Source organism: Podarcis vaucheri, assembly GCF_965113315.1.
Source record: "Podarcis vaucheri genome assembly, chromosome: 10".
NCBI lineage: Eukaryota > Metazoa > Chordata > Lepidosauria > Squamata > Lacertidae > Podarcis > Podarcis vaucheri.
In genome coordinates this window covers 28,091,257-28,115,317 of record NC_138748.1, presented here as the reverse complement: position 1 = coordinate 28,115,317, position 24,061 = coordinate 28,091,257, and the positions used below count along the sequence as shown (strand labels likewise).

Here is a 24,061-nt window from a genome sequence, read left to right as displayed (position 1 = left end):
ATTAAACATTTAAAAACTTCCCAAAACAAAAAAGAGGAGTTATAAAAGTACAGTGGTACCTCAGGTTTCATGTGCTTCAGGTTACATACAGTTCAGGTTATCGACTCCGCTAACCAGAAATAGTGCTTCAGGTTAAGAACTTTGCTTCAGGATGAAAACAGAAATCGGGCTCCAGCGGCGTGGCAGCAGCAGGAGGCCCCATTAGCTAAAGTGGTGCTTCGGGTTAAGAACAGTTTCAGGTTAAGTACGGACCTCCAGAACGAATTAAGTACTTAACCTGAGGTACCACTGTAATGAGGAAGCAGACGATTCCACTGGTTTCAATATATTTAAGGAGAAGTATTATACTCATAAGGGATGTGGGTGGCGCTGTGGTCTAAACCACAGAGCCTCTTGGGCTTGCAGATCAGAAGGTCGGCAGTTTGAATCCCTGCGACGGGGTGAGCTCCTGTTGCTCGGTCCCTCCTCCTGCCAACCTAGCAGTTCAAAAGCACGTCAAAGTGCAAGTAGATAAATAAACACTGCTCCAGTGGGAAGGTAAACGGCATTTCCGTGCGCTGCTCTGGTTCACCAGAAGCGGCTTAGTCATGCTGGCCACATGACCCGGAAGCTGTACGCCGGCTCCCTCAGCCAATAAAGCGAGATGAGCGCCACAACCCCAGAGTCGTCTGCAACTGGACCTAACACTCAGGGGTCCCTTTACCTTTACTATGCCCATAGATTCTAAGTTAATCAGTTTATTAAACCCCAGTTCCTGACCACATAAACAATCTGTGCCAAATACTAACTGTAGGGCTTAATAGATATTTATAAAGCAGTTTTGCAAGAGCTCAGAGCACTTCCAATATGGTATCACACTAAAGATAGGACATTAATCTCCTTATCACTCAGGTCAGGCACCAAAGAAAGTATAGAATATCAGCATAGCTCACTCTGAAAAGCTCACTCTGTCATTTTGGTGGCCTAGGTCTTTTAGATTCTAAATGCTACATATGGGTTTAATCTGTTTTATAGTACAGTATTTTCTGTTCCTAGTATTTCACATTGTTTTATGTGGTCTTCATGTTTATTCTTGTTATTGTTTTTACTTTTTCTGCCACATTAGACAGTCAAGAGAGGCTTCTAACCTGAGAAGTATAATATACAGAAACCAAAATCCTCAGCTTTGAAGATTTTATAACAAACCACACAATACTAAAGGCCACTGTACTTTCTCTGCATGATTAGTGGAGTATCAACATGTTTTAGTCAAAGTGGGAGTTCCAGCGATTGACACAGAACTCTCTCCCACAGGTGCATCAAATGCCAAGTTTAGAGGAATAGGAAAAGATCAGCTTAGTGCACAATTCTTTAAAAGAGAAATAATCTTTGGTAAAATCCACTTTGTCCCTCTCATATTTCTACTTGTTTCACCAGAATTCTGTGTTGCTAGTTCACAAAGCTTACACACCCATAGACTCCTTGTTCTTCCGCTGCGTCTCTGCCCCTGATCTTTCTTTCCTCCAACTTGGGCACCCTCAACAACACCTGTTGTCCTCTTCGGTGATTCTACTCATTGTAGCCCAAAGTTTCTTATGCCTGGAGCTTCCTACAAGGAAATCTGCTTGGTGCCACTTTTCTCTTCCAAATCACAGCTCACAGCCTGCTCTTGTCTTCAAAACCTTTGCCTTAATTCTTTAGTCCTCATCCCCAGCAGAAATGAACCCCATAATTGCAATTGCTAGCATTCATCCTCAGCTATTCTTCCTCTTTGCTTTTTCTGCACTGCATTGCTTTGTTACCCTTGCTTCTTCCTATTAACCTCCTAACTTTCTTTCTGTCCTCTAGGGTAAATTCAGAATGTGAGCTACTTCGGAGGATGGACCACTCTTGCTTATGTTACTCTATAGAACACTATGTACACTCAGGACACATACAACTTAAATGCAGTGTGTTGCTCATACTCCTTATCTGCCTATTCCTGCCCACTTTTTAATCACTGACTGTGTTTCTGAATCAGTGCCAGGAGTGGAGGCTGAACACTGCCCTGTTGACATCATTAAGGACTGCTGCAACATGTTGCCTGCAGCCATCTCCTAGCAACTATGAAGAGTCCCTAAATATTGAAAACCACTTGGGAATAGCCAAAGCCAATCTACATACTGACATGACAAGGTTATCCTTACCTTAGGATGTATAAAGCCCAGGAATTAATACTAGCTGAATTCTTAACCGCTGCTGTCACCCTGATCATCTCTGAAACTGCTGTTTCAAAACTTTAACACAAAGTTTGGCAGAACCTTATTCCATTATCATTCCACTATGCAAAAGCTCTGGCACCCTGAGAGTCAGATGGCAACCCTGCAATTCTAACAAGATCACAGCCAACTCAGCTTAGTTTAACAGCTTTAAGAAATTAATAGCAAAATATTAATGTCTACAGTATTAACAGAACATCAAAGCATCTAGAATACCACATTGTCACCACTGCATTTTAAATCATGACATGCATTCTTGAAATTATTTTGAGAAGGAGAAAAAAATAACCTGCACATGATGACGCTAAAAAGAACCCTGGAGTTTATGATGTCCAAATTTAAATGCAACATTGAGGTATGAGAAGCACTTGCTCATGCAGGTGATCCACACAACTGACTTGTGTTTTAAAAAATGTACTATTTTTCCAACACGTTTAGAATAGTGTGCTAGCATCATATTTGTAAAACACTCCATGCATGGAGTTTGGGGTAAAAGTCTTTTAAATGCTTTGGTTAGCTGAAGGCCTTTTACATGTAAATTCCCATTTAAATACAACTACCTGTGTCAGGTGCATATGGTGTTACAGAAATAAAGTGCAGCAATTTTAAAAACTATTTGTACAGTACTTTCTGACTATTAAAAATCCCTGGATATTGAAAACCACTTAGGAGCAGACACAGACAACCTCCACATCATTATGAAGGAAAGATTATATCCCAATTAAGGCTTCGTTAGTGTGTTAAAAACAATTCTAATGATTATGATTGCCGGGGTGGGGCTGAGAAGACGAGGCAAAAAATCCGTTACCTCCCAGGGAACTACAGTTTTTTTTTCTATTTATGCGCTTTCCCAGAAATCCTACAACGGTTTGCACGAGAGTGGCGGCTGCAAGACCATGCGGTTTCAGGAATAACGCATGAGCAATCAGACTTCTCTTTTCCCCGGTCGCATCATGGGAGATCATTTTTTTTTCCCGCCGGGAGAAGTTCACGAGGAAGTGAATCTACTGAAAAAGCACGCTTTTCATCCTCAAAGGTCGCAGCAACAATGCTCGCGCTAGCCCAACGGCTGGAATCCACACGTGCAGTTTCACCGAAAGCCTGGCGCGGGGGCGCAGAGAGAAACCTCGGGGCTTGAGCCCCCCCCCACCCCCACCCCAATGCTTCTGCTGCCTGGACTCTGCTCCCTCTGCGATCATCCGGAAGCGGCACCCCCGGCACCCTCCAGATCCCGCTGGGACTTGGGGAAGGAACCGGGAAAGCGCCACCAGGGGCTCCCCATAAACTTGGGACTTAGTTTGGCGTGGGGACAGAGAGCGAGCCTGGGAAGAGCACGTGGGGTCGCAGCGGAAGGCGCGGCCTGCTGCGGGTCAGGCCAGGGCAAAGGCGCTCTTGCTCTGGACCGGGAAGATTCCCGCCCGGCGAAAGGAGGGAGATGGCGGCTCGCTTACTTGCAGACTCGGCTTGGCTTTGGCGGGGCAGCTCCTGAAGAAGGAGGTGCGGGCGGTGAAGAAGAACTCCTCCGACTCGGACTCTTCCCAGCTGCTGTAGCCGCTGCTCATGCTGCTAGTTCCCGTGGCGCGCCCTCCGTGCAGCAGCAGCAGGGGGGCCCGGGCGTCCCCGCCGCCACCGCATGGAGACCCGCCCGGCCGGAGCTCGGCGGCGGACAAGTCCCGTGGTCGCTGCGCGCCGCAGCCTGGCCGGCGGCGCACTGAAGCCGGCTCTCCTCTCGGACGCGCTTCCGCGGAGGCAGCGCCGCCTCCCGCCCAGCCAGCCAGCCAGCCAGCTAGCCGGGCCTTCCTCCCTCCCTCCTCCTCCCTTCCCCCGAGTGGCCGCGACTGAGCCGCCACCTGCCTTGAAGCTGGGCGGGAGTTTCTGGCTCGCCTCCCTTTCCCCTCAGGAACTTGGCTCGCTCGCTCGCGCGCGGGGACTGCGCCCTCTCGCCCTTGCGACAGGTGAGCCGGCAAAGACGAGGCCGCGCTTCTTCCCGCGGAGATAAGTTAGTGCTCCTCCTCCCCAAGCGCCGTTTGGCTCCTGGGCACCTCGCCGCCAAAGTTTCGGCCCAGGCCGGCTGCATGAGCTAATATCCGTCGGAGATAGCGAGTGTTGATAGGCGCGCATTCTTGCAGAAGCGCTTCAAGGGTTGGCAAATGGCCCTCATTGTCAAGGGCACCTCCTTAGTTCCAGAAGAGCTCATCTCTTTTAAGAAACAAAATAAAAAAATTCCTTCCAGTTGCTCCTTAGAGACCAACTAAGTTTGTTGTTGCTATGAGCTTTCGTGTGCATGCACACTTCTTCAGATACTCTTTTTTAAGAGAGCACGACGGGTGTCACTTAATCTGGTCCGACGCACCTCTGGTTTTCTGAATGGCACCAAGCCTTGACAAGTATCAAAAGCACACAGAAGAATACTGGTGTCAGAGCCTCAAAGGACCACACAGGTGTCAGCAAAGCGGGTGACACCTTTACATTTTAAAAGGTGATATATCATGGAGCTGGAGCAATCAAGACTGCAATCCCAGGCTCATTTTGGAGTACGCCCCATGCAGACTTCCAAGTAAACATGCAAAAAAAAAAAAAAAAAGGTCAGGCTGCACACTAGGTGAGATTTTAGTACAGTGGTACCTTGGGTTACATACGCTTCAGGTTACAGACTCCGCTAACCCAGAAATAGTGCTTCAGGTTAAGAACTTTGCTTCAGGATAAGAACAGAAATCGTGCTCTAGCGGCGCCGCGGCAGCAGGAGGCCCCATTAGCTAAAGTGGTGCTTCAGGTTAAGAACGGACCTCCAGAACGAATTAAGTACTTAACCTGAGGTGGTACCTCTGGATGCGAACGGGATCTGTTCCAGAGCCCCGTTCGCATCCAGAAGCAAACGCAACCCACGTCCATGCTTGGGTCGCGATTCGCCACTTCTGCGCATGCACGTGACGTCATTTTGACCGTGTGGGCATGCGCAAGTGGTGAAACCCGGAAGTAATGTGCTCCGTTACTTCCGGGTCGCTGCAGCGCGCAACCTGAAAGTACTTATCCCAAAGCTACTTCAACCCGAGGTATGACCTTACACAAACTGGGAGCAGATGGTGAAAGGCAGGTTAGAAGTCCCAAAAAATCAATTATAAGTACCCATATCCTAATGTAAAAGACACTATAGTCAACAAAACTAAACAGTGGGGCAGAACAGGTTCAGTCCATGGTGTGCGCGCGCAAGCAGTTTTTAAAACCAGGTTATCCCACAAGACGGGACAATTAGTAAAGTTGTGGACATGGGAATGTCTTATGGGGTGGTGGGAAGCAAATCTCTCTTCAGATAAAAGACAATACTTCTGTAGATATTTGTTGCCAAGTGGCCGAATCATAATTCTGAACTGTTAGAGGATTTCCACAGAATACCCTGATCGTAAGCATGGTTATGCTGAAGTGAATCTGACTCTTTATTGGGTCTTTTAGTCTACGTTTCCTGCAGCCTTAGATGAGGAGTTTGCCACCTGTACATTCCCTGGCACATTTTGAACATGGTTAAAAACACAATGCTGAAATAATACAGCAAAGTAATATAATCTGAGTCTTTAAAAAAAGACAGCACAAACATGGTAGGCATTTTTAAAATGCTCAGTTATTAATTCCACAAAGCCAAAGCAAGTATGAATATGTTCTAAAGTTGAGTTGCAAATAAAGTTCCATAGTCAGTGTTTCCATAACTTTGAATATCTAATTGCATGTTGTCAGGATGAAAAGAAAGGAGAAAGAACAAAAACAGTTGTTATATGAACACTGTACTGTCTGGTTTGTAACAACTAATACCATGCTAAGATGCCTGAAGTTATATCGCTTTAGTGTCTTTATTTGCATTTTTTAAAAGCTACTGGCAAAACACTTAACTGCATCAACAAAGGAATGAGCATATACGAATCAATGCTTTGTGTTAGCTTTCTGCCAAATTTCACAGTAAAGCAGAGAATATCATCCTCTGTGTCCTCATAGTACAAGTTATGCGTAAGTACGGTACTTTTCAGGTGGACAGCATAGCACTTTTTTCTATCCACCACTGAGTTCCAAAGCATGCTCTTTATAAATTATGGGCCAGGTATGCAAATGGAGTTTGGCCTGCTGGCTGTAAAATTTTAATTGGACTTTGAATTATAGTGTGTGAGACAGACAATATACTTCACAGGGGCCTTATGCTTTGCTTATGAACAACAACCAGAATTGCTACTTGTTATTCCTTGAGCCTCTTTGCTCTATAAGACAATGGCAAAATCACATTACAAAAGAAGAAAAGTAGCTTTCTTACACCTAAAATTGATGGGTCCTTTAGTAAAGTATCAGGAATGTAAATAGCCGTTCATTTGTGCTATGAATTCCTTGTGTGAGGAGAGGCTCCTTTTTGTAAGGAGGTTTTTAGGAAATGCAAGTCATTTTATTTCAGACCTAGGTTAATTTTCCACAACTGCAACTCAGACATACAATAAAGCAGCATTTGAACTAACGGCTACTGCAAAGTTATTTGAAAGGGTAGCATGTATTGACTTTTCAACTTCCTCTTGCCTATTTATTTCCAAAGCCTCAAGTTAAATCTGGGAACTTCCCTTTCTCCCTGTGCACTTACTGAATCATTCCTACCAATTTCTTTGATGCAACTTTTTGTCTAAGGTAGTAATCCTAACCCGCCCCGCCCCCATGTTGTTGGCTGGGGAGAGGTAAGATGTAGCGCTGTCTCTCTGCCAATGATGAGAAGCAGACACCCAAACTACTCCCTTACTGGTGGGTCTCCTCTATTGTTTCAGTGGCTTGAGGGTTTGGACCCAGAGGATCCAAAACATGGCTCCTCAGACCCCTCAGCTATGGCTAAAATCTGCCTCTCCACTTTCCTTTCTGATCAAACTTCATATGTGTCGTGGTGACTCAGATGTTCCTGTCTTTCCTTGTCCCAGTTAGGATTGTTCTGCCCACCTACTGATAAGTAGACCTGATCAGAACCGTTAGAATGACATTTCATCTTTAGAATAAAGATTCCTGTATGTTTTTACAGATAGCCAATCAAAAGCCAGTTTTTTCAATGCACAAAATTAATGAAATGTTGTATCAGAAGACAAATAACATGGCAAAAATGGGAATTTAAAACACACCCTTAGACATCTAGTGGTGCTCTGTATTTAGTCCCGATGAATCACTTTGAACTGTAAATGTTTCAAGAAGTTTTAGTTAATACTGTGAATGTTTGAAGGAAGGAAGTAGAAGGATAATTATCCGTCTAGGAAAAATGACTAACCATAGCATCTGGTGTTTTAAGATACAAATCAGCTGGCTTGGCAAGAGTGCAAAATGAGCCAGTGCCTTCGAAAGGTATATGGATTATGTGTGACAATTCTAACAGATAACTGTAAGCAATTATAACAATTTAAATTTGTATTTACTATCACCAGCAAGTCAGCATGTAAACACATGATTTTCTACATCTACTTCTAACATCTCCAGGAACCACATGAAACTGAATACCTTTCTCTTCCTCCCTCTCTTAAACATATACTGTTTAGCATGGACATCACAGACTTTAACTTGCAGTAAAATATAAGTTTATCCAAGATAGAATAAACCTTGATGATGGCAGGTTTCAAAGACCATGAAGGGTAGCAGAATACATGTAACAGGATCTATAACTTAATTGTCAGGTTGAAGAGTTGCAAAGATGGTGAACAGGGTTGACTTTGAAGTGTTCACTTTCAAACTGACAGCTATTGTTTAGGTAAATAAATGGGAAACAATTTTGAGAGAAGGGCAGCAAAGTGGATTCAATCTGACAAAAGCAAACTTGCTTAATTTTTCATACAAAGAGCACTAAGGCACCCTGGAGGTGCAACAGTTATGAATTTTGGAATAAACTCCTTGGAAGAACTGTGGAAGCAATAACTTCTTTAGGAATACCAGGGATCTCCTCTCACCTGAGAAGTCAAGACTAATCACTGAAATTTCCAGAAAGGATTGAGGGACCGCAGTGAATGGAGAAATGGGTGGTTTCCTCCCATCCACACTGTGCATGAGGCTGTCCTTGAAGAAGACGCAGAACCCTCAACTGTCCCAAAATATGGCTGAGTTTCCATGTAGAACTCACAGAACCCAAATTTTAAAACAGCAGCATTAGTTGTCAGTTCACTCCAGGCCCAATTCAAGAGCTCAGATTAGGAGGTGGGAGGCTGGTTTGATATATTTTGGGTCCTCTCTAAGCCTCTGGTTTTATATCTGTAAGCTGGGAGTGTGTGATAGAAGGAACGGCTAAAGTGGACAAACCAGTCTCTGTTAAGTTAATGGCCCAAGCCAAGCCTGTTAAGCACCATTTTTACATGTGTAAAGGTGAAATAAAGGTGTGCTGTCATAAAAGCAACTACCTAGCAACTCTTCCAGGAGGAGGCAGAAGGTCTCTTCCCCTCCCCTCACCTGGCTGGAAGCCAAGCCATCCTAGAAACAGGGAAACAGTAAGCCAAAGCTATGCTTTTGAGGATTCTCCTAAAAACCTAACAGGAAAGCAAAATCTGTTGGAGTGTTAATGCTGTAAGAAGTCTTTGTATATATGTGTAATTAAGACAATATTTCAAAAAGACACCGCAGTACCCAGAGACCTTCACCCCAGAGAAACCAAACATGAGGTAAGCGTTGGACCAGCTGAAGTCTTTCGCCACTCAGAGAATGGAGTGTGTGTAGAAGTGGGTGGAATTCAACATTGTACTACAGTGGTACCTTGGTTCTTGAATGCAATCCGTTCCAGAAGTCTGTTCAACTTCCAAAATGTTCAAAAACCAAGGCGCAGCTTCCAATTGGCTGCAGCAGCTTCCTGCACTCAAGTGGAAGCCACGTCGGATGTGTGGCTTCCGAAAAACGTTCAAAAACCAGAACGCTTCCGGGTTTTCGGCGTTCAGGAGCCAATTTGTTGGTGGACTAAGCCATTCGAGAACCAAGGTTCCACTGTATTATAAGCATGCTGTCTGCACAAGCATATCAGCTTCCCAGCTTCAGTGACCCTCTTCCAGTCCTCCTCTGCCTCCTGCACTGTTTTGGGGGTTGTCCTTAATCTCCCAGAGTTAATTTCATGAGTCATGGGGAAGCACAGAGGGAGGAGAGGTAGAAAAGTCTTGATGCAGTTCGTTGGTGAACCCTGCCCAGCACTTTTAAGCTGTTGCAAGCTATCCTGGGACCTCAGTATATGGCAGGTAAGAATTATTATTATTATTATTATTATTGGCAACCTTAGCACCCAAGAAGGTGATGCTTGCCCGCATCAGAGGATACAGTGATATCGTCTTTCCTGCACCACTGGGAAGCCTTGAGAGACACATTCTTTCTAAGCTTCAAGACTTCCTCTTGTTCCCAGTCAGTTCCCAGGCCTTGTGCTTCCCTCACTCAAATTGGATTTTGGCACTCCTAGGTAACAGTTTCCGATTACTGTGTTGATCTTGTTTGCCGCAACTCCTTTTTCCTGTCTTGCAGGCGGAGATCTCTGGCAGCTTACAGCAAATCAACCTAGGTTATGCTTTACTTGGCCTCTCCCTCCTTGTTTTCTGGTTCCCATGGTTACCGGAGCCATATTCCCAGTGTCCAGAGCTTACTGGGTATGCTCATTAGTGTTTGAAACCATTTGCTGGCATTACAGTGCTGGCAAGTCTGAGTTTTAGATTCCTCGCCTCCCTGAACGAGGATTTCTTATGGAAGCCTTTTAATTGTTTTGTTGCACTGTTTTGGTTTTATTTGTAAGCTTGATTGCAATGTATTCACTGCATATTTTAAATTCCTGTAAGCCACTCTTGAGTACGGTACTTTCTGGCAGAAGATTTGGGTAAGACAAACACGTTTTAAATATATATCAATAGTAAACTTCTGGGTGCAGACCTCTGTATTAAGTCCTAAATCATTTTCCATTACCCAAAGGAAGTGCATTTATTCCAATAACCGTATCAATTAGTAGAAGATTGCAAAGAAAACAAAGCTGTTTACTGTACTTTTTTTAGAATTACTCAACCTTTGCATCCTTTTAGTCTCATATTTAAGGATTAAACTGCATTTCCTTGTGATTACTTATCAGTAGATAGTCATTCTGACTCTTCAATTGGTTTCTATGCTACAAAGCTGGAAGAAGGATGTCCAAGACACAAGCAATTTTGTGACACTTGACAACACCCTCAGGCTCCTGTGTCAAATCCTGACACCCACTTGCTCTAAAATCCCTGCTCCTAATTATTTGGATCATCCTTCATCCAACACAGAGGCATGCTTAAGCCAATTGATTTCAAGGTACTTAAACATGCCTACCTCTGTGTTCAATTCGCCCGCCTGCGACATTCACATTATTTGCAACATGGATCAGCAATATTATTTCTTTAAAATATTTGTGATAGCCCTGCAAAGGCTAACGTATCTCTGACAAGGTTGTAACCAAAGTTTTCAGTTTTACAGATAATAGATAAGGTTACAATGATGGTTAAATTGAACTTCACATTACCGCATCTAACCATCAAACTGATGTAAAAACAATGTTTCTGTTTTTGAAATTGCAGTAATCTTTGCTTAATCCCTTCCTGAATCAGTGGATATCAGTAAATGCATATCTAGTATTACACGTTAGCAATGGAGTTTGAATTCAGCAGGAGCGTGCTGAACAAGGTCATCCGAGTCATAAAAACACATGAAAACAAACAGAAACAGGTTTGACAACTTCTCTCTATTAAACGGAGTCTACTTCCTTGTGTAAGATCTGTGAGGATACAAACACCTTTGAAATAACATCTCCCCCTGCCATTTATTTTGACTTTTATACCAGCCGTTCTATGATAAATCATACACAAGGTAGCTTAGAAATATATGTCACAACAAATTAAATCCATCCTAAATATAAAAGAGTAGTAATATAAAAGAGCATCAGAAAAGCATATTAGCAACCCACAATATTGAAACTATAATCATAGACACTGAATAAAAATTCCTGATAAAATAAAGAATGAAGAGATGATAAACACTCCCTCAAAACTGAATGCAAATTTCAAAGATATTCATATGCCAGAGGATGATGCTTCCTCAGAAACCGTGGCCCAGGCTTTGAAGGCCTAAGCCAAGAAACCTGAATTGAGCCTTGAAAAACATTGGTAGTTGGAACAAAATTGACTTACTCTAGGCTTGTTATAATGTAGCCATTATATGGGCTGTGCATTGATATGCAATCTTCCTTTCCTACATATTTATGTTTAACTCTTCCCTTCACAGGTGGCGCTGTGGGTTAAACCACAGAGGTTAGGACTTGCCGATCAGAAGGTCAGCGGTTTGAATCCCCGCAACGGAGTGAGCTCCCGTTGCTCGGTCCCTGCTCCTGCCAACCTAGCAGTTCGAAAGCACGTCAAAGTGCAAGTAGATAAATAGGTACCGCTCCGGCGGGAAGGTAAACGGTGTTTCCATGCGCTGCTCTGGTTCGCTAGAAGCGGCTTAGTCATGCTGGCCACATGACCCGGAAGCTGTACGCCGGCTCCCTCGGCCAGTAAAGCGAGATGAGCGCCACAACCCCAGAGTCGGCCACAACTGGACCTAATGGTCAAGGGTCCTTTTACCTTTACCTTCCCTTCACACTGCCAAATTAGGAAAGTAGATTAGAGCAATGAATCTGAAGAAATCAATCATATGGTTCAAGATGTTTCATACTGTGAGAGTTCCTGTGAAATGCAAACATTTATGTAGCGAGATGGATGTAAAAATACATAATTATGTAACATTGTTTGTTTGTTGCATGATTCAAAGAATCTCTAGGAGATTTACTTACACAGTTAAAACAGCCCTCAAGTTTCACAATCATTAATTTTGTTCGTAAAAATATCATGGCTCTAACTAAGAAATATACTGTACACATATGACGGTTAAAGGAAACCTGCTCACTGACTCAAGGTACACTCATAGATGGCTTAGCTCCTAGTCATAGCAGCTGGCTACCTCAGATAAGCAATGCCCTTCCTCTGTCAGGGGAATCTATCCTAGCCACTGCTGACTCAACCCTGTCTGTTGGTTTGTCCTTGCCTAGAGATAATTCTTTCAATCATCTACGAACTGGGACCACTTTTGACCTGAGAGACAATCATCAAGTCTTTCCATAGCCTCTGACATCTGTTAGATGAAAATAGATACCCTAATTTTATATTCAGCAATCTCTTTGCTTTAAGACAGATAGCAACAGGCCTGAAAAAAGTCTTCCTCTGTGATTGGCACACATAGAAAAGAATGCATGCAGCCAGAACCTCTCTTCCTATAAAATACTGGTCACAATTCTGATTTCTTTCTATGTGTGTTCTGCAGGAACTAATCTGATTTAAACACGTCACACATATTTATGTTTAGCTACATACCCTCCAACAATCCTCAGATGAAAATAGGGACATTCTATTCTATATTAACATCACTGCTGCCCCCCCCCAAAATAATTTTAATTAAAGATTTACTTGGTTTACAAAAGTACGTGCATTATCTCTTTTTTCAGGTTGTAAAGTCTTTTATACAGACCAGTTACATTTGCTATGAGACATTAGTGCTGAGCACAATATAAGGATAGGGAAGAAAAGGGAGGTGCTTTGCTCTTACTCATTGGGTCACAGTGAGGAAATTTTGCATAAAATGGCAGGTCCTACATATTTTAATGTAAAATCTTCTACATCTTCCAAAAGAGCTTGTGTTGGCAGAGCACCTTGAGAATGTGCCAAGAGTTTTTCCTCAATTGTTAGTTCTATTCCATGGCAGGAAGAATGGGATTATTTAGTGGTAAAAAATGCATCCTTCCTTAGCTTCCTTCTTTCCATAGTACAAATCCATAAACCTCTCTATAATAAATTCTATTCTAGTGAAATTTATTTGGTAGTGGAGTGAACTTAAAGCGGACTTTCCATCTCCCAACCCACTCACTAATGGCATGTAAAATAAAATAAAAAGACTTGCAGCAATAAAAACACAACTATAATACTTTGTGGTTTAAATATAGCACCCCAAACGTGGAATCTCAGCATGCCTGCAAGCACCAAGAGAATTCCAGCCTGTTATTGCACTGCAATTGCAATTTGATTCCCAGCATCTGTCTTGAAACAAGCAACTCGACATGAAGAGGGAGCCATCAGAAAATCTGACCAGTAAGGTCTCTGTGAAAGAGGGAAACTCCATTCTTTTTCCTGTTCAAGCTTGCGTGAATGTCAAATAATGTCAGCAAGATTGGCTATTACTGCCCCTGCCCCCCAATTTATAATATTGGAATGTACAAGTGTGTAATTACAAATATTACAAAAGACTGAGATGTAATGTTTGGAAAAAATATCCACACCAATCCAATGGTGTGGCCATCATCACAGATACCTAAATTGGCTCCTCCCCACCCAACTGTCACCTCAGAGGCAACTGAAGGACCATCTTTCCCAAAGAGAGTGGAAAAGAAGCAGTAACAGAGTTTTTTAAATAAACAAATTGTGTTTTTCATTCTGTGGTGACTTTAAAAATATATATTGATGTTTATTCTAATAATCTTAAGTAAACAACTTTTAAAACCCACCTGAAAGTGGTATATAAATACTGTGAATAAGTCAATAAACTGAACAGATAATGAATATGTTAACCGTTGGCTGGTTGGAACACATGGCTCAGATTCCTACTTTACTCCCATAAAAGGATGAGGAGCAGAGAACAAAAAGGCTGAAAAGATAGCCATCAAATGGAAAATCAATACAAGCAAAGAGCATATTCAAAAGAGAAAGCTTCAAGAGCCAAGTGCGGAAAAAGAATCAGATTGTAATCCTCCTTTCAAGTGCTTATTTTCAGCAGGGATGTATGTGTCTGCGCAAGAACCTCAGCAGTCAAAATGAAATACAGTGATACCTTGGGTTAAGTACTTACCGTATTTTTCGCTCTATAAGACGCACCAGACCACAAGACGCACCTAGTTTTTGGAGGAGAAAAACAAGGAAAAAAATATTCTGAATCTCAGAAGCCAGAACAGCAAGGGGGATCACTGCGCAGTGAAAGCAGCGATCCCTCTTGCTGTTCTGGCTTCTGGGATAGCTGCGCAGCCTGCATTCGCTCCATAAGATGCACACACATTTCCCCTTACTTTTTAGGAGGGAAAAAGTGAGTCTTATAGAGCAAAAAATAGGGTAATTCGTTCCGGAGGCCCGTTCTTAACCTGAAACTGTTCTTAACCTGAAGCACCACTTTAGCTAATGGGGCCTCCTGCTGCCACTGCGCTGCCGGAGCACAATTTCTGTTCTCATCCTGAAGCAAAGTTCTTAACCTGAGGCACTATTTCTGGGTTAGCGGAGTCTGTAACCAGAAGCGTATGTAACCTGAAGCGTATGTAACCTGAGGTACCACTGTACTCTGAAGGTGTTTCTCAGCTCACATTTGTCAACATTAAAAAATTGTCCTTGGAGACCAACTAAGTTTGTTCTGGGTACAAGCTTTTGTGTGCATGCACACTTCTTCAGATACCTTTGCCAGCATCGTTATCCAGTATTTCCCCCAAACTTGGTCACGGATGCACTCCATTTGAACTGCACATTTGAAGTGTGTTGAACAGCTAAGAAGAAAATGGAAATGTACTGTAAATACAGGGCAGATATGCTATACTGGAAACTGAAGCAGCTGGCTAAATACGCATACAAGTCTTACAACGAATTTACCTTTTCTGATAAAATCAAACGTGTCAGTTTCATGCTGCAAGGGGTAACTACTTGGCAAGTGATGAAAAGAAAAAGCAGGCATTTATTAAGGAGCATGGAGCTGGCACAGCCAAAAAAAAAAGTGGATTTACAGTACTGCCTCTCCACCTTCTGCCGTGTCAGGTGGATGTGATGGCCAGAACAAACCTGCTCAATGCTCCTCAGACACAATATGGTTGTTCTCTTAGGTGGTAATTCTGTGCATGCCTCTGGGAGGAAATACAACTGGTCACACTAGGAAATGTCACAGATCTACTACTATCTTTATAATTTTATATAGCCTCACTGTTTACATTTCACCGTGTGTGTGTGTGTGTGTGTGTGTGTGTGCACGCATATAACACTTGTCAAATAGATAAATTGAGTTCTAGACCACAAATACATCCACCACAATAATCCATTCACCCTGAAGGTGCCACAAAACCCTTTGCTGCCATTGCTGCTACAGACAACTACAGTACTATACCATTCTGGAATATATTAACTAATAGCCACTCTCTGTGTTTCAACATGCAGCACATGTTCTAAAAAGAGGAAGGAAACTCTTAGATGTGAAGGCTTTTAATTGTTTTCAGTGCAGATGGTTTGGATCAGAGCAAATCAAATCAACAAAGCTCAGGGTCAATGCCTGTAGCTTGAGAAGCATGTTAGTTAAGCTTGTTTACATTCTTCTGGGCTATCCTTTTCACCCATATTTTACTCCATTAACTTTGCAGAGGCTTGTCACAATCACAGCAGGTAGAACACAAACTGTGCACTGCCAAAGCTACTTTGTTTTGAACTTCTGCTTCAGAATCTCTTCTGCTCATTACTATACAGTTGAAATAACCAAATTTAATGTCCGTGGGCCACATTCAGTTACCCTGGGACACGGGTAGTGCTGTGGTCTAAACCACTGAGCCTCTTGGGCTTGCCAATCAGAAGGCTGCCAGTTCAAATCCCTGCGACGGAGTGAGCTCCCATTGCTCCGTCCCAACTCCTGCCGACCTAGCAGTTCGAAAGCACACCACTACAAATAGATAAATAGGTACCGCTGTGGCGGAAAGGTAAACAGCATTTCCGTGCACTCTGGCTTCCATCACAGTGTCCCGTTGTGCCAGAAGCGGTTTAATCATGCTGGCCACATGACCCAGAAAGCTGTCTGTGGACAAACGCTGGCTCCCTTGGCCTGAAAGCAAGATGAACACTCCACCCCATTGTCGCCTTTGACTGGACTTAACCGTCCAGGGATCCTTTACCTTTTACCTTACCCTGGTGCACTAGTGGGAGGCAGAACAAAAATTCACACTAGTGTAATGGGGCTTCCCCCCTCTTTCCACCCAATGCCTCCCGCAAATCAGCTTTGGAGAACCCCCAGAACAGCAGGGAAGGAGAGGGGAGACGGTTCTATCTGTCAAGTGGAAATACTTGCACTGACAGAACAATCTGAGTGTTGGACCAGGTCCTGCGAGAGCAGGGTTCAAATCCCCACTCAGCCATGGAGCTGACTGGGTGACGTTGGGCCAGTTACCATCTCTTAGACTAACCTACCACAAAGGGGTGTTGTGAGGATGAAACAGAGGGAACCATGTACACCACCTCGAGATCCTTGGAAGATAAAGGTGGGATATACCGGTAAATGTAATAAATAATAAAATTAAAATGATGTTGGATTCCACCCTATCTGCTGGTATTCCACCCAATATCCAAAGTGAGCTTGGCTAGGCTAAAAATATGTTTAGAACTAGGTGTAGCTACTCAGCTAGATGTTGTTGGTTTAGTCTAGGATTGCCACCTGACAGCCCGATGCATAATACTGAAATGTCCTCTTAACTTCCAGGGGCAGTGAAAAGTCCTAGGTCAATACTGAATTTCCTGTGAAGTGGGGAGAGGAATTTTTACCGTCCCTAAAATTTAGGAGTCTGGATGGAGAACCACCTGGGAGACTTGTGCTACCTTAAGTTCCAACACAGAAGAAAGTCAGGGGGTGGGGTGGTATTTGACATTATACCTATATTTTTGAGGAATAACCCCCTGAAAGACATGTGAAAAGTGACACATCTAGTTGTCTGGAAATTCCCTTCAGCAGCTGCGTCAAATGTTTGACATGCAATATTAAGACAAGTAAGGGTTCAACTGCCTGAAGCCCTTAGCTTTGATTAAAGATCTTTCTTATAGTGGTTTCTGTTGGTTAACAGGGAAGTTGTTGCTACAAGCAGGTTTGTGTATTCACCTCCAGAGTTAATTCTACCTCTGTAATTATGACACGGGATGCTGATCCTAAAACTCTTTCAGCAGCTGCCTTACTCGAGAGCTTCTCATAATTATATCACAAACCAAAGTGCAAGAGAGAAGTCACATACAGAATAACCACGGTGATAACTGCATAAATAACAAAGGAAAGCATTGTCAATGTTGTGTATTTGATGCCTTCGACTATAGGCTTAGAGTAAGACATGCCACACCTTTTGGTTTTTTAAAATCTGGAGTCTGGACATTGGTGTTCTGCAAAACTAAGTGCTGAATCACACTGCATAACAGACAATCACAGCACCTGTGGCTCTCTGGCACACGTCCACTGTGTTTCCTCACATATATAGAGAGTTGCCTCACGCATTCACACTTTATGGCACAGGAAGGGAACCTGTGTCTCGTCATATGATGTTGGGCTACAATTCTGATCATCACCATGTGCTGGCTGGGGCTGATAGCACAGTTGATAGAGCATGGTGTTGATAACACCAAGGTTGCAGGTTCGATCCTTGTATGGGAATCCTGCATTGCAAGGGGCTGAACTTGATGATCCCTCAGTGTTATGTACTGAAGTTCTCACCCTGGGCCAGCAGGGGGATACTGTAGATAGTTATGCAAATGAAGGATCGAAAAGTGACGTTCCGTGATTGGATAGTTTTAGAACGTTGCAACAGTCACAATTGTTCTGTAGCTCTATATAAGCAGGCTGACTGAGCTCCTCAGTTTAGTTCTGTTCCAGCTTACAAAATAAAGAGCTGCTTTGGAGAAATTGCTGTGTTGTCTGCTATGTCAACCCACAACTCAACACTCAGCGTCCCTTCCAACTTTTATTATATATACAGCGGTACCTCAGGATGCGAACAGGATCTGTTCCACAGCCCCGTTCGCATCCTAAAGCGAACACAACCTGTGACTGCGCGTCTGCGCATGCGCGGGTTGTGGTTTACTGCTTCCGCACATGCGTGTGACGTCATTTTGACCGTCTCCTCATGTGCGAGCTGCGAAACCAGAAAGTAACACGTTCCGAAAGCGCTCAACCTGAAGCAACTTCAACCTGAGATATGACTGTACTATACATTTAGAGCAGTACCATACCACTTTAAATATCTGCGTTCTCCCCCAAAGAATCCTGGGAACGGTGGTTTGTTAAGGAGCTGCAGATCTCCTAAAAACTATCGGCACACAATCTACAGCTTCCAGGATGCTCTGGAAGAAGCCCTAGCTGTGATATGACACTGCTTTGAATATATAATGCAGATGGGGCCAATGTCAAGAGGACCACAGCTTCGCCAGCCCTACTCTGTGTGGCTCAATGCATGTTGCTCACACAGCAAACACATCTATTATACAAACTATGAATAATCTCCAACATGGAACAGCCATACAAAGGTCCGAGGAGATTCTGTCATCGCACCACATTTAAGTTTAGTAATGCAAAACAGTCTGCAAAAGAATAAATTTCCAAAACAAAATATGAGTAGGGCATTTTCACAAAAAGGGCAATTGGAGAAAGAGTGTCAGAGGGAGATAATTGCTGGAAGTAGCAGCTATAATGAACATGCCAGACCTAACTATAAAGAGCTGTTGCTAAAAACAGTTCCTTCCTTTTGCCAACCTTTGGGATTTGATAAACCCCAAAATGACAGCCATCTTGTGGTGGGAAACAATCACTGCCTGCAGAACAGATTTCAGGGACAATGAATCCGTGTATCTGATAGCAACTGGACTGGCCCATAGTCAGACATCTTGTGGTGGTAAGTGTTGGGAACGAGAGGGCTGATAACAAACATGTAAATCAAATGCTGAAAAACCGGAACCTAAATACAAGTAGCAATAATGATTAGACTGCATTACTATATGAAGTACATTACACATTTTAAAGTAAATGCCTAGTCCTTGAAAAACATTTCAGTGCCATTTGCACTCACCATCCAGAAGTAAGCAGAGTTATCAGAACAATCAATTACTGAGAAATTAAACATAATACTGCAGCATGCTTTTGCCGTATTCCCCCCCCCCAGCACCTGCTAAAATCTTTTTTCTTTAGGCAAGGATACCCAGACATGTTATTTTATATGTACATTTGTTTTAAAACAGGTGCAAGGGTTAGGAAATATTTAAATATTAAAGCAGAATACTCAGGAAACAGACCTAGATTATGACGACAATTAAAAAGCATTTCTTTTAAATATCCCAGAAGGGATCAGGGGCCCCTTCAACCATTTCTCCATAGATAATCCTTGATTTAGAATTATTATTACTTGTTTGATTTAAATAGAATAATGCATGTACAGTTGTACCTCGGAAGTTGAACGGAATCCGTTCCGGAAGTCCGTTCGACTTCCAAAACGTTTGGAAACCAAGGCGCGGCTTCCTGCAGCCAATCAGAAGCCGCAGAACCCACGTTGGACATTCGGGTTCCAAAGAACGTTCACAAACCAGAACATTCACTTCCGGGTTTGTGGCACTCAGGAGCCAAAATGTTCAACTCGCAAGGTGTTCGACTTCTGAGGTACGACTGTAGTATTTACTCAGCAGCAATATTCAGTGGGCTTACTCTCAGGTAAGTGGACATAGGATTGCAGATTTATCTACATACTGAACGGGACACGCGTGGCTGTAGCTGGAGAGATTTTCTATTTATTTTTGAAGCGCAGTGGAGTAGTTAAGATTCTAGCAAGAACTGCAGACATGTTAAGGGAAATGCAAGTGCAACACAGAGTGGGGAATTATCAGGAAACGTTACTTTTGCACAAGCTGCTGTAACCTAACCTATTAGACTCTTTCCATAAAATGCTGACAATGGGATGGGCAGATGCCAACAATTCTTAAGGCTTCAATGGGGCATGGAGAGCCAAGCTCAACTTTCTCCAAATCGTCCAGGCCAGCTGTCAGCAAACCCATCCTTCTGGGTATGGAGAGGAAAGCAAGATCTGCTTTCAGAATGTTGGCTGTCAGCATGAAAGGAAAGCATCTATCTCCAAATTCTGGCTACAATAGATGTTTCGCTTAAGAGATGACATTTTTATTACCTATTAAAGCATTTATATCCTGCTTTTCAGTCCAGGGACCCTCATAGCAACTTACTTATTTCTAAATCATCCTAAGCTGTGGGGAAAAGTAGAACTGTATGTCCTTTTGGTTGCAAGAAAGAAGGAATTACGGTAACCTGGGCAGGGGGGGGGGATAGGTTTTCAAAGAGCAACCAAATTTGAGATTGTAAAGTGAAGAAACAAAGTCGTATGAGGAGTATGTTTTGGGGTATGTTCTCAAAGCTACCAGCATGAGTTTGACAACAACAACAACAACAACAACAGTGAGGAATATCCAGACCTACTTCAGCACTATCTGTAAGAGCTCACATATACAGTTTTTTCTCCAAGCAAGTCAGCCCTAATACCTCCAAAAATGTATTATGAAAGAAAAAGGCATCTTCCATATTCCCACTCTGATGAATGATCAGCACCTGTTACAGTGGGTCAAAAAAAAAAACACATTGGCAAACTTTCCCTAACGGGTTCCCAACAGCTGCTAAGCTGACAAGCACAGTATCCAAACAATGACCTCAGCACAGAGCAAAATGTTAATTTCCCACAAATCATACTTTTCAACAAGCAATATCTATCATCTATCTATCTATCTATCTATCTATCTATCTATCTATCTATCTATCCTAAGGTGCTCCTGCTCATTCCATGGGTGAAAATCATCTCTCCTACAGTGGTACCTCAGGTTACATACGCTTCAGGTTACACACTCCGCTAACCCAAAAATAGTGCTTCAGGTTAAGAACTTTGCTTCAGGATAAGAATAGAAATCGGGCTCTGGCGGCACAGCAGCAGCAGAAGGCCCCATTAGCTAAAGTGGTGCTTCAGGTTAAAAATAGTTTCAGGTTAAGAACGGACCTCTGGAACGAATTAAGCACTTAACCTGAGGTACCACTGTATTTATAATACTTTATAGTGGATAATGCAAAAACACATGAACATTTCAAATGAGTCAAAATGTGGGTCCCTCGGCACATGTTCAGACTCCGGTCTTACTCTAAAATAGTTCATAAACACCAAAACCTTCTCAAGAAAACAGTTCTTTAGCATAGCTTCAACACATAAATCCTTGGAGATTATAGAGGCCCTCCAGGTTTTCTGCAGGCGAATTCTCCAACATGTCCTTGACACAATAATAGGGCATCAGTTGTGGATTTATACTGGACTGGCCATACATACGTCATTCCATTCTATTAGTTGTTCCATGATGTTTCCCCAACATTACCTGCATTATTGTGGAATGAAACCTCACTGGAACATTTTTTGTGGTATGAAAGGATTTGGGTTTCAGCAAGAAGCTTGGGGACATACACCGATTAGAGAAATGAAGCAATATTCCTACCCCATAACTTTTGCAGGCACAAACAGTACAGAAAACTGGACTGTGATACCATCATGAGCACAAATAATCAAGAATGCAAAACGAAAAGGCTCTCTGGAGGTGTCCAGAATGGTGTCATCTTGCCTTTCATTGACAGCTGTTTGCTAATGAAATGCCAGATTGTGTCCATTCTGAGTGTCCTAGAAAATGCATTTTATACAATGACGCTTGAGGTCTACCCATGATGGATGATCAGGAAGACACACCATTGTTCTTATGCTATGGTAATACCATACTGTCATGCCATCATTGCAGATGGTGTATAGTCACCTGAGTCCATTCTACAGAGGCACGAAAATTGCACCTGCCATGTCAAAACCTCTCACTGACTCTTCTAGGAAACCTGAGCCTTTTTTCAGCAGGGGATGAGCGTGGGTGCCTTTGAAATGTATATTCATGTGAAAGGAGGACTTTAGAAGGGTGGGTTTTGCAAAGGAAGAAGCAGCTGAAGGAGAGAACTATGCAATAAGCTATTTTAAGATGCACCAGGAAAGCTTATAATAGCCAGATACATTGTCTATACATACATAGACCATGTACAGAATATTAATATTATACATCTAAGGCCAAAAAAAGATGGATATCTTCATGGAACATATCATTGGTATTCTTCAGTTTCAATTACTCAGTGACACTACATCTTTTAGCTGCAGTTTCATGCTAAATGATACATAATAAGAATGCATGACAAAAGTGTAAGAAGCTTTTCTTTAAAAAAAATGCATTAGTAATTCCTTAGTGGCCTGGGTGGCACGTTTTAAGAAGACATTATTATTTGGTAAGTTAATAAGAAAGGCCTTCCATTTGTATGGCACAATTCACCCTAATTATTTGACAGCATTCCAGCTCTGCCCAAAGCCATGCCCATAAGTTTATTCCCGGCTGTTAATGGCTCTATTGAGTGCATACAAGCCAGAGCAGGGACAGAAGAGAGAGACGGCTTTCACCCGCCACAGAACAAGGCGAAACCATATGAAATGTATCATTTGTGCATTGTGCGCAGCTCACACCCTTTAGCATTTTCATGCGGGGGAAACCCCACACGTATTATAAATAAAACCTTTGAATGATGGTAGTGGGAAATTCGGAATGTAAATACAAGCTGAATTTATAATGAATTTAGGCAGCATAGCTCTAGGACTGTGCCACGCTTGTCTGGGGACCAATCATAGTTCATGAAATATTAGAAGTTCATCTGAACATTTTAGCACATTGATTTGCTTGGGTCTGCATGACAAGAAATAGAAACAACACATACCCCAGAATAAAACTCAGGAGATTTTGGGGCACCTAATGCTGCTCTAGTGACTGAAGGGAAGCAACTATGGTTTTTATGAGTAGCCTGCTTGGGAGATCATTAGAAGATATTTTTAATATATTAGAAAATTGTCCCAGGATGGATACAAAATGAAAAGATGAATGGCTCTTGAGTTGAGACGATGTTGCAGTTGAGACAAGATCCATTTAATTTTTTTTAAAAAAGGATAACATATCTGTTGATTTGGGGAAATACAACTAATTGTGGTTACATAGTGGTTAAAGTGCTTATTTAACTTATATGCAGAATTCATCATGCAAAAGGCTGGGCTGGATTAATCCCTAGCCGGAATTAAGATTGCCCAAAGAAATATCAACAACCTCAGATATGCAGATGACACAGCCTTGATGGCATAAAGTGAGGAGGAATTAAAGAACCTTTTATTGAGGGTGAAAGAGGAGAGCGCAAAATATGGTCTGAAGCTCAACATCAAAAAAACGAAGATCATGGCCACTGGTCCCATCACCTCCTGGCAAATAGAAGGGGAAGTAATGGAGGCAGTGAGAGATTTTCCTTTCTTGGGCTCCATGATCACTGCAGATGGTGACAGCAGCCACGAAATTAAAAGCTGCCTGCTTCTTGTGAGAAAAGCAATGACAAACCTAGACAGCATCTTAAAAAGTAGAGACATCACCTTGCCAACAAAGGTCCGTATAGTAAAAGCTATGGTTTTCCCAGTAGTGATGTATGGAAGTGAGAGCTAGACCATAAAGAAGGCTGATTGCCGAAGAACTGATGCTTTTGAATTATGGTGCTGGAGGAGACTCTTGAGAGTCCCATGGACTGCAAGAAGATCAAACCTATCCATTCTTAAGGAAATCAGCCCTGAGTGCTCACTGGAAGGACAGATCGTGAAGCTGAGGCTCCAATACTTTGGCCACCTCATGAGAAGAGAAGACTCCCTGGAAAAGACCCTGATGTTGGGAAAGATGGAGGGCACAGGGAGAAGGGGTTGGATGAGGATGAGATGGTTGGATAGTGTTCTCGAAGCTACCAGCATGAGTTTGACCAAACTGCGGGAGGCAGTGGAAGACAGAAGTGCCTGGCGTGCTCTGGTCCATGGGGTCACGAAGAGTCGGACACAACTAAACGACTAAACAACAAGTGGTTAAATATTTTGAATTTGC

The 24,061-nt window shown here is 42.8% G+C and overlaps 1 protein-coding gene across 3 annotated transcripts in view; it reads right to left on the bottom strand.

Moving 5' to 3' along the window:
- The window catches only part of RASSF3 (Ras association domain family member 3), a 63,391-nt gene that overhangs the window by 29,240 nt on the left and 10,090 nt on the right, over window positions 1-24,061 (bottom strand). Inside the window, exon 1 of one of the 3 annotated variants that reach the window (XM_082239860.1) lies at window positions 3,689-3,973. The exons of the other annotated variants lie outside the window; for them this stretch is intronic. Coding sequence (XP_082095986.1) covers window positions 3,689-3,799 — 111 coding nt within the window. The 5' untranslated portion in view covers window positions 3,800-3,973. Of the gene's footprint in view, window positions 1-3,688; window positions 3,974-24,061 lie in introns of those variants that run through there. 3 annotated transcript variants of the gene reach the window in all.